Source organism: Tubulanus polymorphus, chromosome 8, assembly GCF_964204645.1.
Source record: "Tubulanus polymorphus chromosome 8, tnTubPoly1.2, whole genome shotgun sequence".
Taxonomy (NCBI): Eukaryota; Metazoa; Nemertea; class Palaeonemertea; order Tubulaniformes; family Tubulanidae; genus Tubulanus; species Tubulanus polymorphus.
The window spans coordinates 11355649-11369022 of NC_134032.1; the positions used below are offsets into that span (position 1 = coordinate 11355649).

General features: G+C 41.9%; 1 protein-coding gene across 1 annotated transcript in view; it reads right to left on the bottom strand.

The window, feature by feature from the left end:
- LOC141909532 (clavesin-2-like) overlaps positions 1 to 12426 on the bottom strand; it is a 38013-nt gene extending 25587 nt beyond the window's left edge. The window contains exons 1-2 of the mRNA XM_074799974.1: positions 12385 to 12426; positions 9078 to 9382 (exon numbers count right to left, since the gene is read on the bottom strand). Of these exons, the coding sequence (XP_074656075.1) occupies positions 9078 to 9382; positions 12385 to 12413 (334 nt within the window). The 5' untranslated portion in view covers positions 12414 to 12426. The remainder of the gene's footprint in view (positions 1 to 9077; positions 9383 to 12384) is intronic.
- Positions 12427 to 13374: the final 948 nt, after the last annotated feature.

Genomic DNA, 13374 nt, shown 5'->3' on the forward strand with positions numbered 1-13374 from the left:
AATTCATTCCCATAACTAATAATGTTTGACTATTTTCTAACCCTTTCAGTGTGTCTACGCCGCAGTGCGTTGTATAAATCGGTGATGAACTTTGCTAGTACACCGCACTGTGGTGTGTTGATGTAATTCGTTGACGTTTTCATCTCTAATGAAAGATGGCAGCACCTGTCGAACACAGTTAGATATCAGTAACAAACCATACACCGCACTGCGCTGTAAAGGCATTATAGCGGATGACTGTTATTTAATGCACTGCGCTGGAATTTTCAAACGTTTTCAAATCATCTCCAGAGGGGTATTAATTAGTCCGCACCGAAAGGGTTAAAGATGGAGCCTTTTCAGATTTTAGACATTCATGAAATTCGTATATGAATTACGACTGAATTATTAGCATAAATCAAACAGCCCTTAATCAAATCAGCGGAGATTCTCCACAAAGTAGTCGGAAATTTGCAACGACGTTTTTATCGCGGCGCAAGTGTATAACGTCATATCCTACGAGTCAGAATGGAGTCGCAGACAGAGTTGGAGAGCGAGAGAAATTAACGAACATCCGGCGTCCCGAATGAAATCAAGCCTCATCTAAATAAATAGTCTTATATCGATAGTCATTTCTGAGCGAACGATCTACGAATCTCGGAGTCGCGACTAACGAAATTTTTTTTTGATACCGAAACGTAAAACTACGGCGCTCTATGATTCGGTTTGTTGATTTTGCGAAAAAAACATTCACAGCTCTCGGATCAACGTTTTGAGAATAGAATTCGTCAAACTTCGTTCGTTCTTGGATTTTAATCTTTAAACCTTTCAGTGCGTCTACACGGCAGTGCTGTGGAAGAACCAGTGATGGATTTTGCTAGTACACCGCACTGCGGTGTATTGATTTAATTAGTAATTACTAATTATCTCTCTTGAATGATGGCAGCAACTGTCAAACATAGTGAAATGTTAATAACTAACGATACACCGCACCGCAGTGTAGACGCACTATAGTGGTATTCCCGTTGTTCAACACACTACAGTGGAATTTTTCAGAATTTTCAAATTATCTTCAGCACTATAGGGTATTAATTAGTCAGCACTGAAAGGGTTTTAAAGAGTCAAAAACTGCAAAATAACGCTGCAAGATTTATCACTAGGCGAAAGGTGGTGAACACATAACTCGATTTAAACAATTCTAAACGATTTTAAAACAACTCCGCTGGCTTCCATTGATCTTTAAAACATAATTAATGACATACAAATGTCTAAACAATAATATAGCACCTGAATATTTATCTGAACTTTTAACTTCATACATTCCACGCCGTCAACTACGCTCAAGTTTGGATAGGTCAATCCTCTGTAAACCAGTTCCTCCGAGTTATTATTATTATCAAAATTAAATTATTATTATTACTATGAACTGTCAAATGTAGAATTGCAGATCACTCCAGATGTTATTCTCAACTGAAATACCGGTCTAATAATACCAGTCCAGAATCCACTTCACGGTTCTTGATAAAAATTTGACCGTGCTAGGAAATTCTGAGTCGTTTGCCAGTTCAAGCTGGTCGGAAGATCGCTTACATGAACTGGAACCGAAATTTCAAATTATTTTACTTCGATTTAAACAACAAATGCTGTAAATTCGACCACCAGTAACACAACTTTATTGGCACTTCGATTTACAATTTAGAAATCAAACCCCTATTGTTCCCGGCAAGTGTGGTGGGTTTGTAAGGGACACCAAATCAAAACAAAACTGGGACCAATTTCTCAGCTGCGATTTAAGTCAAAAATGGTCTTTGATCCTAAGTCTTAAGATTGACCCTTCTAACTAAGATAGTCTCAACCGGTCTTAAATCCAAGCCATGACTGCGAAAACTCACCTCACTTCAACTTCAATTCCCCCGAACCCATTTCCCTCAAATTCATTTCTCGCCATTCCACATCGAAAAGATACATTTTCAGAAATTCTACATCAGAATCCCCAGCTCACACTGCAAACATGCATCTATATACGTGGACGAATTCGACTGCTGATTTTGCACCTTATACTTCGCGGCGAAAAGCGTAGCGCGAATGATATTTATTTAGGCTTCGACAGTTGATGAGAGTGTCAATAAGGCACACGAACACGCTCGCGCGCGCCTCGGTTCTTCGCGAGAAAAAAAACCCCCACCATAAATTGCCCATTTCCTCGCGCCAACGGAGAGCACTTATATCCCCGGCAGACTCGTGATCTTCTACCGCAATTTGCTTCGAACATGTCCGAGCGACCAGTAATTGTAAATATGTTTTTTTTCCCTCTCAAGAAGCTCGGAAACCGCATGTTTCAAGGTTCTCGAATGCATATTTTCTATTCGCATATTCGTCCGGAAGCTTCAAGATGGAAAATTTATCGAATAACCATAAGGAGTCTTAATTGTCACAGTAAGGATTCGAACTAACATCAATTGGCGAGCTCAGGGAAGGACCACAAAAAGTTAACTTTCTTGTCAGGATTCAAATAATCTGTTATTGTCAGGGTTGGAGAGCTCAGAGAAGAACTGCAGAAACTGTCACTATCAGGATAGAAACTATCTAATATTTGCGAGGGGTGGATAGTTCAGAGAAAAACTGCAGAAAGAAATCTGTCACTGTCAGGATTCAAACTATCTTTATATTGTCAAGGTTGGAGCGCTCAGAAAAGAACAGCAGAAAGAAACTCTGTCCCTATCAGGATTCAAACTATCAATATTGTCAGGTTTGGAGAGCTCAGAGAAGAACTACAGAATGAAACTCTGTCACTGCCGAGATTCAGAACTAAGACAACAAAGGGTCCACCGTCTGGTCTTAAGTCAATCGAACTGGGGCTGGCTCACCGCGAGTATTAGATTAGTCGCTATGCCTCAATTAGCCCCTCGAGCCCCAAAGCTGATGTATACGTTTGCTAAGTCGAGGAGAGCGAAGTCGACGTTCTAATAATTGAGCTGAAATAGCTCGATATAATAAACTAATCATTCTACCCGAACGACCATCGGGACCCGGAAATAAAAAAATACCTAATCTCTAAAAGCAATTTTCGCTGAGTTGTTACAAGTAATTTCATCAGCGTTCGTTATAGACCGACTGCCAATTTAGACCGACAACAAACTCTGTGTGTGTGTGTATGTTATATTCAGCTAATATTCTCCCGCAAACAAAACAAAAAAGACATTTCCACCACTCAGAACGCACGAGGGTGGATTATGTACCGGGGGTGGCTACAAAATAGAAATTTCTCACTCTCTCCCCACTCTCCCACTGTCTCCTCTCCGCTCTCAATCTCTATACACGTCCATCTCCAATTCCGCTCCCACTGTTTCTTCTCCCAACCCTCCCAGCTCTAATGTCCACCTTTTTCCTCTCCTCGTAATAGCTCCCATAGATTTCTCCCCCCTCCCACTGTCACTTCTCCTTCCCTTCCCCACCTCTACCTTTCCTCTCCTTTCATTTCACCTCTCCTTCCCCTAGCCCTTCCCCCATATCTCTCCCATTCTCTACCCTCCCCATGTCTCTCTATCTCGCCCTACCACCCTTGATCCTCTCCCGCAACCTCTTCTTAATCCTTCCCCTCTCCGCCTCTCTTCTCTCCTTTCCTTCTCTCCCCTCTCCAACCCTTCTATCTGTCCCTAGCTCCCATGGATCCTTACTCTCCCACTGTATTTTCTCTCCCTAATTCTCTCTCCTTTCTCCAACCCTTCTATCTCTCCCTAGATCCCATTGATCCTTACTTTCTCACTCACTCCCTCTCTTCTCTGTCCTTCCCTCTCACTCCTCTTTCCTCTTTCCATATATACCCCTCTCCCTTCCCCTCTCATCTTCCCTCACTCTATGCGCTCTCTATCTCCCTCTCGTTTAATCGCTCGTAAGCTTTAACCAGGTTTTGCGAAATCACTCTCGAGTTTCTTTCTGGAGAGATTTTCAGACGGCAGTTCTCTTATTACGACTGATTCGACGAACGAGGATCATGAAAGATGGATTTTCGGATTTTTTTCGTCGATCGCGATTATGCAATCATCGCCGGGCGCGCACGTCGTCCGGGGGTAAATAGAACCGCAGTTGCGTAGAGAAATTAATCACGAGCCGTTTCTGTCCACGAATTACAACACGTAATTCAAACGCATTCGGAAACATAGTTCTTCGGGGTAGTTCGTGTTGGAGCGGTCGCGAGGCACGTTCGCTCCGACTACTCCGACTACACAACACTCGCGCCGCGGAAATTTATTCCGTTCGGCTTTCCGTAAACATCACGACGACGGCGACGACGTCTGCTCCTGCGGATTTATTCTCCTTTATTGCATTCGGCGAGAATTGCTGACTCATCGACAAGCGCGCGCGAGTAGGAAGTAACTTTTCTACCTCGATCTCTGATGACGATCATCCATTTGTCTCCTCTTTCCTCCATTTCATTTCCATCACCTCGATAAGCTTTCTTTCTTCTCCGCTCCCTTCGCTCGATCTCCGCCCTCTTTCATCCATTTTCCTTCACCTCTATAGTTCTCCAATCTCCCCTTCATGAAGAGAGTTGCTGAGGAGACATGTTTTTTTTAATCTAAAAATAGGGATTGACCCTGCTATTTATTTGATTGGTAGATCTAGTTTGCTTTTTTATTATTTTAGCGTCCCTTACAAACCCACCACACCAGCCTGGAGCGAAACAGGGGGTTTGATTTTGAAATCAGAAATCGAAGTACAGATATAGTTGTGTGATCGGCGATCAAAATTACAGAATTTTTTGTTTAAATCAAAGAACATATATCGAGGAGCTGTGTTGATTAACCCGGTGTCGGAACGGTAAACGTTAATACAAATGGTTACTTTGATGGTTAACTGGATTTCATAAAAAGGACGAGCTGAGCTTTCGCTACTTTGCGTTAAGTAGCTTCATCGGCTAATTGAGCGCCGTCAATGCAGAAACAACAATGTTTATAGGGAGTGATGCTAATTAGAGAATTACACTGTCATTCTATCTCCCGGATAAACATTGTTGTTTCTGCTTTGACTATACCCAATTACCCAATGAAGCTAATTTCCACTAATAGCGAAAGCTTGTACTTGATAAAATCAGGTTAACCATCAAAGTAGCTATTTGTATTTATGTTGATTCCCTGATTTTACTAGGTCTCTGATTTCACTTTTCTCAGATGTGTTACCTCTACTCCACTACTCTCTCTATCTCCCCTCTTCCTCCTCTCCTCCCCAGCCGGTCTCTATCTCCATCTCTATCCTCTCGTAAGTTATTAGATCATCTTTGAGCACAGTATCTGATAACAATAGACAGCCATTACTCATCTCTCAACTCTCCCACGAGCAGCGAGCAGCGAGCGGCTATCTAACCACGAGCAGCAGCAGCAGCGATGAGTGTATCTACTCACGCAGTCTATTCACAACTCGCTTCCATCAAGCCGTTGTCCTTCGTAACTAAATTTGTTTCGTTTCGTTCATCAAGAGGTCTAGAAATCCGCTGTGAGACGGCAATTTGCGCGGCGGTCGAAATCGTCGAGGCGAGATTTTTTCCGTCGATTCAAGTCACACTCGAAGCCGCCGCATCCTACGGTTGCGCCCGCATCCGGGTGCAACTAAAGTTCAGACTTCGAAATATGAAACGCGATATCATCCTACGGAAAAATTGTTTCCCACGCGAGACTTCGTCGGCATTTACAGAATCTCTGATTACCGGAAAAATGAACCCACATAGTGCGTCAAATTTTTCAGGATTATGATTTAGAATTCTTGACTCAACGCAGCAATTCTTGGAATATCGCCGTTTTCAGCCCCAGCCCCAGGGGCTGGTTTTATATACAAACTAAGATTTTTCCTTAGTCGTAAAAGCAGTTTCCGCTTTATATGTAAACTAATCATAATTTTACTGAATCGAGGAAGTTATTTCGAATGAAAAGGTTGTCTCATTATAGGAACTTAGGAACTCTAGAAACTAATTTCATAATTCATCAAAGGCAAAGCAAGATTATACAGGGGATATAGAAACCATTGATCCAGAGACCAATTTTGAAGAACTTGTCACATCCCAAAATGGCACTTCGATGTCTAAAAAAGCAAAATTATCTGTATCAAATTATTTCGTAAGCGTATATATTGAATTTAAAAAGCATATGTAACCAGAGAGTTATGCTGGGCGGATGTAGGGTCTGATTTAGGGAGGGGTGCACCACCCAAAATAGGCTATACCATACAATTAAAAGGACTCCCAGAAAGAAAGCTGCTCACGAAGGATTAACTAAATTTTGGAAATTCAGATAACAAGTTTCAGGGCCCAGTTTCAAAAAAAGTTTCACTCTTAATTTTTAGTGTAATCGCTATTGGTTACTTCGTATTTTCAATGAGGACAACAATTCAAACTTAACCGTTTTAGGCTTACGCTTTTTCGTGAAACTGGGCCCAGGTATGAGTTCAATATTTTCCCGTAACATTTCAGGGGATGCTCTCGACACTTTCGCGGGGAAGCTCACCCCTGCAACCTGCCCTTGATTCTGCGCCGCTAGTTACGATGTAACTAGGTACACGTAACTGTCGGCGATTGTTAGCGGCAGACGACGACGTCGGCGGAACCGGAATATAATCACCGACGTCTGCCGTTAAATCGAGCTGAACGCACGGTTTTAAGTTAATCCGAACGGTTATAGTTATCTAGTTATTAAATCGGGCCGCGATCAATTCCAATCCATTACAATCGATAATCAATAATCAATAATCAATAATTATATATATATATTCTGATCGCTCATCTGATACGCGCGCGTGCACCGCCGTTATCCGTAATCCACGGTTCGGAAATAATGGCGTCGTCCGATTCGATTGATACACGCGTATACGTGACATTATCGTCACAATTACGACGTCGTCTTTGATGTCGTCGATGGTTGCTTTACGGTACCGTCGCGTCGCTAAGGACAACGATACTAGCCCCCGAGAGACTCGACGGAAGATGGACTACGCGATGGACTCACTGGTCAATGATATAGAACAGACATTCGTAATTAACAGGAGAGTGGCTTCATATTTCATATTCAGGAATAATCAGGGCTGCCAACCTCTGAAAAGTGCTATCAGTAACGAATTGAATTTTTCTGAGTAAGATTTCATTGAAACACGAAAAAAAATGTTCAAATTATTCGGTAATCAACAGTAAGACCTTCAGTGACATGTCATATTTCTGTGCGCATCAAACAAATCAAATCAGTATTTCTCCTTACAAGATACAAACAAACACTGAAAATCGAGAACAGTTGACAGCAGCTCTGGATCCGGTTCCACAGTTGTGAGTTGGAGTAAACTCTGAGTTAGAATTAGTTCATTTTCAATGAGTTAAATCTTAATTCACAACTGTGGAACTGGGTCCTGAATAATATGTAGACCTAAAATGACCCAATAGAAATAATATCTATGAGGGCTAGTCTTAGAGACATTGGCATTCGAATCTTTTCAATGACTTCAACGATTCAGTGAAATTATTATTAGTTACTAATGACTACCTTCTCATTATCAATGACTTCAACGATTCAGTAAAATTATTAATTTGATTAGTTACTAATGACGACCTTTTCATTGATATTCTCAATGACTTTCTCAATGATTAAGTAAAATTACTATTCCATCAAGTAAATTTACTATTCCATCATATTTTGTAGTGACGATGACCTTCTCGTTTTCAAATTACTCATCCACAGATCCGTAGATCCCGGTTCCACACATTCGCAAACGAAATCAGAAAAGTGAAATCCAATTTTCTCGTTGAACGAGTATTTCATCATTGAGGGAGGCAAGAGAAAAAAATCTCTTCTCATCATTTCATCTATTAGCGTTTCTTCATTAAACAAGTTTTTGCACATGTACAACTTTAATTTGCCAGTCCCTAACTCCCACACTCTCTATCTCTCTCTCTCGCCCTCTCACTCTCATCTCTAACTCTCTCACTCTCTCCCTGTCAGTGTCTCTCACGTTCATGTCACTCACGCCGCGGGGCGAAAAACATCGTTTCTCCTCGGCGCATGAAATTTCGCTTTGAAATAACGCTTTTAACTAATGTTATGTCATCTAAGCGCGCCCGGCGGTGGCAGCCGCCGCTTTGTAGAACACGCTCGACGCCGCCGCGTTCAAAGCCGCGGAGGGTGAGAGAAATCCTTTACGTCGTCGAAACGCGATCAAAGCGAAATGTTACTTCTTAAATCAAACGGGCGAAACGGGCTTCGCGCTAGCCGTACGAACGCGCGCACGAGCTAGCATACGTTTATAATACACCGAAATTGATTCGATATTAAACACGTTGACACGCCCGTCTGCCCGCTTCCGCGGCATCGTGTTTCCCATTTTAGATTTCCGATTTACAAGCGAAGTCTTTTAGTTTTTCATTCCGCAAGAAAATGGCGCACGCGCGTTGAATATATCGCAGGCAAGTTTTCGGTAAATTTGGAAAAAGAAAATTATGACGCATTCAATTGCGAGTTGACAGCAGTTGAGAGCCAAAATAAGATTCAAACCTCCTGATGTGAAAGGAGCTTTCCGGAGAACATGGCTGTCTCCATAAAATCCTCTTTCGGCATCAAATTCTCTAATTATATTTGCCTTTTAGAAAAGACGGCTACCTCCAAGAAATCTCGTTATTACAATCAAATTGCCTCGCAATTTAGCCCTCTCAGAAAAAAATGGCTGCCTACATAAATCCACCTACGGCATCATCGCATTGTCTAGTAATTTCTACCTTTTAGAAACGATGGCTCAATCCTAAGCCTATCGATGAGCACTCTCAGGAAAGATGGCCGCCTCCATAACTCCCCAATTACATCATCATAAAGGTCTAGTTCATTTCCCCCTTCGGAAAAGATGGCTACACCCGTGAATCTCCTTATGACATCATGACCCAGTTCCACAGTTGAGAGTTAGAGTTAAATCTAGTTCATTTTCGATGTTTTTACTCAGACAGTCAAATCTCAACTCAGAACTGTGGAACTGGGCACATCAAATCAACTAGCATCGTAGCCGGCGCTATCGGAAAAGATGGACGCCTCTCCCAATGACATCATCAAATATCAGGATAACGCTGAAAAGCTTACCTATATCCGGTCTGGTATCCATTTGTTCGCGTACCGCGTCGATCAGCTCACATCGCGTGTCCGGATTCTCGTTCAGTTCCAGTCGCGCTTTCTTCAAAGTTTCGTCCGATAAACTCCAACCATATTCCGCCATTTTTGCTGGCGTTGGCTCGGCTGCGCGAGGATTCGGCGTCATCGGCACCGGTTCGTAAACGTTGTCGTCATCAGAACTACGTCGACTGCGCGGTGCTGCCACCTGCTTTTTTGACGTCTGCTGTTTGTACGTGTTAATCTCCAACTCTTGCCGCGATAGTCCGCGCAACGTTCTGCAATGAGTAGAGATTTCATTTCAATTCATTGAATTCTAAATCTGGATTTATTTTTCGAAAGTAGTTCTAATCAGTTGAATTCAGGGGCCGGTTGCATAGTCATGGCTTAGACTTAAGTCTCGACTGTGCAACTGGCCCCAGAGTCTAATTCTGACTCTAAGAAGAGTCAGACAGATTGAAGCCTACTTCATACTGGATGCAAATTTAGATACACGAGCCAGTTGCACAGTCGTGGCTTAAATCCATGAGTCGTCTTAAATCTTAAGACTAGTCTTAAGTTGGTATTAGATCGGCTTTAAGTCTTAGCCATGAATATGCAACCAGCCCCAGGAGACAGTTCCACAGTTCTTTGTTGAGATTTCACTCTATAGCCGAACAACTGAAAATGAACTAACTTCACAGAGTCAAGCCTAACTAAAAACTGTGGTGCACAGTCCAAAAAAAAAGTCTTCGATCATGAAACTGGTCTTAAGTTGTTAGGATTAGCTTTAGAGAACCAAGATGGGCTTAGTGTGGGTTCAGTTTCACAGAAAGTTTAAGTTTTTAATTGGTTTAATTTCTTTATTAATTTGGTTCACCTTAGATTGATTCAGGAATGAAACTGGACCCTCGCTACCCATCTTTGCACTAAAGCTAATCTCAACAACTTCAGCCTTATTGGGGCACTCAGGTCGCCCTTACAACTGCAACTACAACTAGAAGCGATTGGTTCGAGCAACTGGCAGCGATCGTCAGCGACTGGTTTTTTCCCAGTCGCGGCGACCTGAGCGCATCTACAACTGACAGCGACGGGTCGGCGACGCAAAAACTGCCAGTCGCTATGAGATGAACATGTTGAACTTTCAGCAACGCGTCGCAGCGACTACCACTAGTTGTACAGCGTTTTTGTCGACCTGAGCGCTACTGCAACCGATTTCCGCGTTGTAGGGAAGTACTATAGTCATTTTGAACAGATCACATGATCAATTGAACATGGGCGGTGCCATTTTGAACAGATCACATGATCAATTGAATCGCGCGTTGCAGCGACGGTCGTAGGGCGATCTGAGCGCGCACTGATTAGCGTTGAACGTTTCAATCCCGTTGCTGCCGGTCGCTTCTAGTTCTAGTTGTAAGCGACCTGAGCGCGGTTACAACTCGTGGTCTTCAGTTTCGTCGCGTCGTAGGGCGACCTGAGTGCTGCTTATGATCTAATACCGTTAAGGACTGTCATAAATCTATAAGCCTTGGCTGCCGAACCATGGATCTACGATGAAGCTTAAAACCGAGCTTTGATATAATTTCACCCTTTTACTGGTTTTACCAGACCAGTGCCAACTTCGAAACTCAAGTTAAATTTGCATCAGCCGCAAAGTATAAGCTATAAAACGGTTCTTAAAAACTAGGTGCACGATGAACTGAGTGCGGAATACTACTATTCATCTTCAGGCGTCATACATATACAATCTATGCCGTCAAATATTGAATTTTCATTTATCGCTGCATCAATAGACCATTGATTCCGAGAACCGCAGCTAGAGAGAAAGATGAGCGAGTGAGAGAGAGAGAGAGGCGATGGATGAGATTTGAGATCGATATAGCGGTTAAACGGTTCAATCAGACGCGCTATTCATCCGTCCTCCAGACAGACGGAGGTGAACGCGCGTAACCGCCGCCGAAGATGACAATAGCTATTCGCAGCGGTTGGACTCTGACTGTCGATTTTGTAGCGACAGAAAAAACGAATAGTTAAACTCAGTTAACCCTTTCAGTGCATCTTCACCGCAGTGCGGTGAATAAATGAGTTATGGACTTTGCTAGTACACCGCATTGTGGTGTATTGATATGAATAGTAATTAGTTTTTATCTCTTAATACAGTAAAATTCGGTTAACCCTTTTAGTGCATCTACCCCATAGTGCAGTGAATAAATCAGTGATGAACTTTGCTGGTACACCGCATTATGGTATATTGATGTAAATAGCAATTAGTTTTTTATCTCTTTAGAGAGTAAAACTCGATTAACCCTTTTAGCGCATCTACCCTGCACTGCAGTGCAATGTATAAATCGGCGATGGACTTCACTAGGCGGTGTATTGATGTAAGTAGTCATTAGTTTTTATCTCTATTGAAAGATGGTACCTGTTAAACATAGTGAAATTTTAGTAACTAACGATACAACGCACCATGGCGTATATGCACTAAAGCAGTGAACCCCTTATTCAACACACTGAGATGGAATTTTTGAAAATTTTAAAAATTATCTCCAGCACTTTCGGGAATTGATTAGTCAATACCGAAAGAGTTAAGTCGTTGTCGTAGTCGTCGCAGTTAGGAGCCATTATGTTGATGACTTCGCCAAATGACAATGTCTTACACTTAGTACACTTAGTAAATTGAATGGAAATTACGACTCAAAAAAGGAGAGAGAACTTCAGTGATGACGTGACAACTTATCTGACGACGACTTGAAGGAGGTATATTCAAAATAAAAAGATCTGCAATCAAAAACCCAAAACCTAGTACATCAATTGTGAATTTGCTATTGAAATCAGGCGCGGACCAAGGGGCTTTGGGTGCTACAAATTTTCTATCAATCATTCATTTCATATTTTCCATAGTTTTTCAACAATGTGTTTCACAGTACAAGGTACGTTTAAAACTTATATGGTATGATCGGCAGCAGATGCTATGAATTCATGCAAATGAGACAAAGTATTCAAAATATTCCAGGAGATGACCATCAGATCCCCGTTTTAAAATCCTGGATCCGCCCCTGGAAATTGAAAGCTCAACTCAGAACTATAGGTCTGGTAATGCAGAGGTTGTTTCCATGACCAGCTGATAAGATCAACTGCCGATCTAAAAACCTAGGACCAGTTCTCTCATCTCGTCGGCGCTGAAACGGGTTCAGCAAATAAATAGCAGAAATGTGAGGATTTTAACGAAGGTTTATTCGAAACAAACACCTGAAGTTAGAGACAGGGGGAGAAGCGCACGAGGAGCTGGTGACGATTATACCTTTCAAAACCGTACAGAATCATATACATAGATTCGTCGGTGCTGTTCTCAGCATCCATTAGAGGTACAGCTTCCATCATCACACTCAATAAACACTAAACATTAAACAAACAACAAATAAACAACATTGAGTAACTATACATACACCATACAAAAAACACAATTAATTTTAGTAAAAGCAACAAACTAAATGCGGGTCCTGCAACGCAGTTGCGTGGGTCGAATTTGACTCTAAACCCAGTTCCACAGTTGTGTGGGTTGAATTTGACTGTAGATTCAGTTCGAGTTATCCGACTTTAATTTGGTCCTGGACCCAGTTCCACAGTTGTGTGGGTTGAATTTGACTGTAGATTCAGTTCCAGTTATCCGACTTTAATTTGGTCCTGGACCCAGTTCCACAGTTGTGTGGGTTGAATTTGACTGTAGATTCAGTTCCAGTTGTCCGAGTTTAATTTGGTTCTGGACCCAGTTCCACAGTTATGTGGGTTTAATTTGACTATCAATCCAGTTCCACAATTGTAGGGCTTCATTTGGCGCTGAACCCAGTTCTATAGTTGTGAGGGGTTAATTTGACTATGGACCCAGTTCCACAGTTGTGAGGGTTTAATTTGGTACTAGACCCAGTTCCACAAGAGGTTTAATTTGATTATGCACCAATTCTCACAGTAGTTATCTAGCTTTTGTTTGGCTCTAGACCCAAGTACAGTAAAGGTTTATCCAACTTTGGCACTGACACTTTCGAAAACATTTTCAGATCATCAGTTCAGTAGAAAATTACGACAGGTCGATACCGAACGAAATAAATGATTCTTTTATATAGAGCTGTATCGATTAACTAAAATACGTCGATGCGAATATCGGCTATTTCTAGGCTAAATTTAGAAGTAAATGATTAGGGAAAATCGAAACATTCAATTGAGGACGGAGAAAAACTAATCGATAATTCCGTAATAAATATCACTGAATTCATATAGTGCTGTAAACATTGTC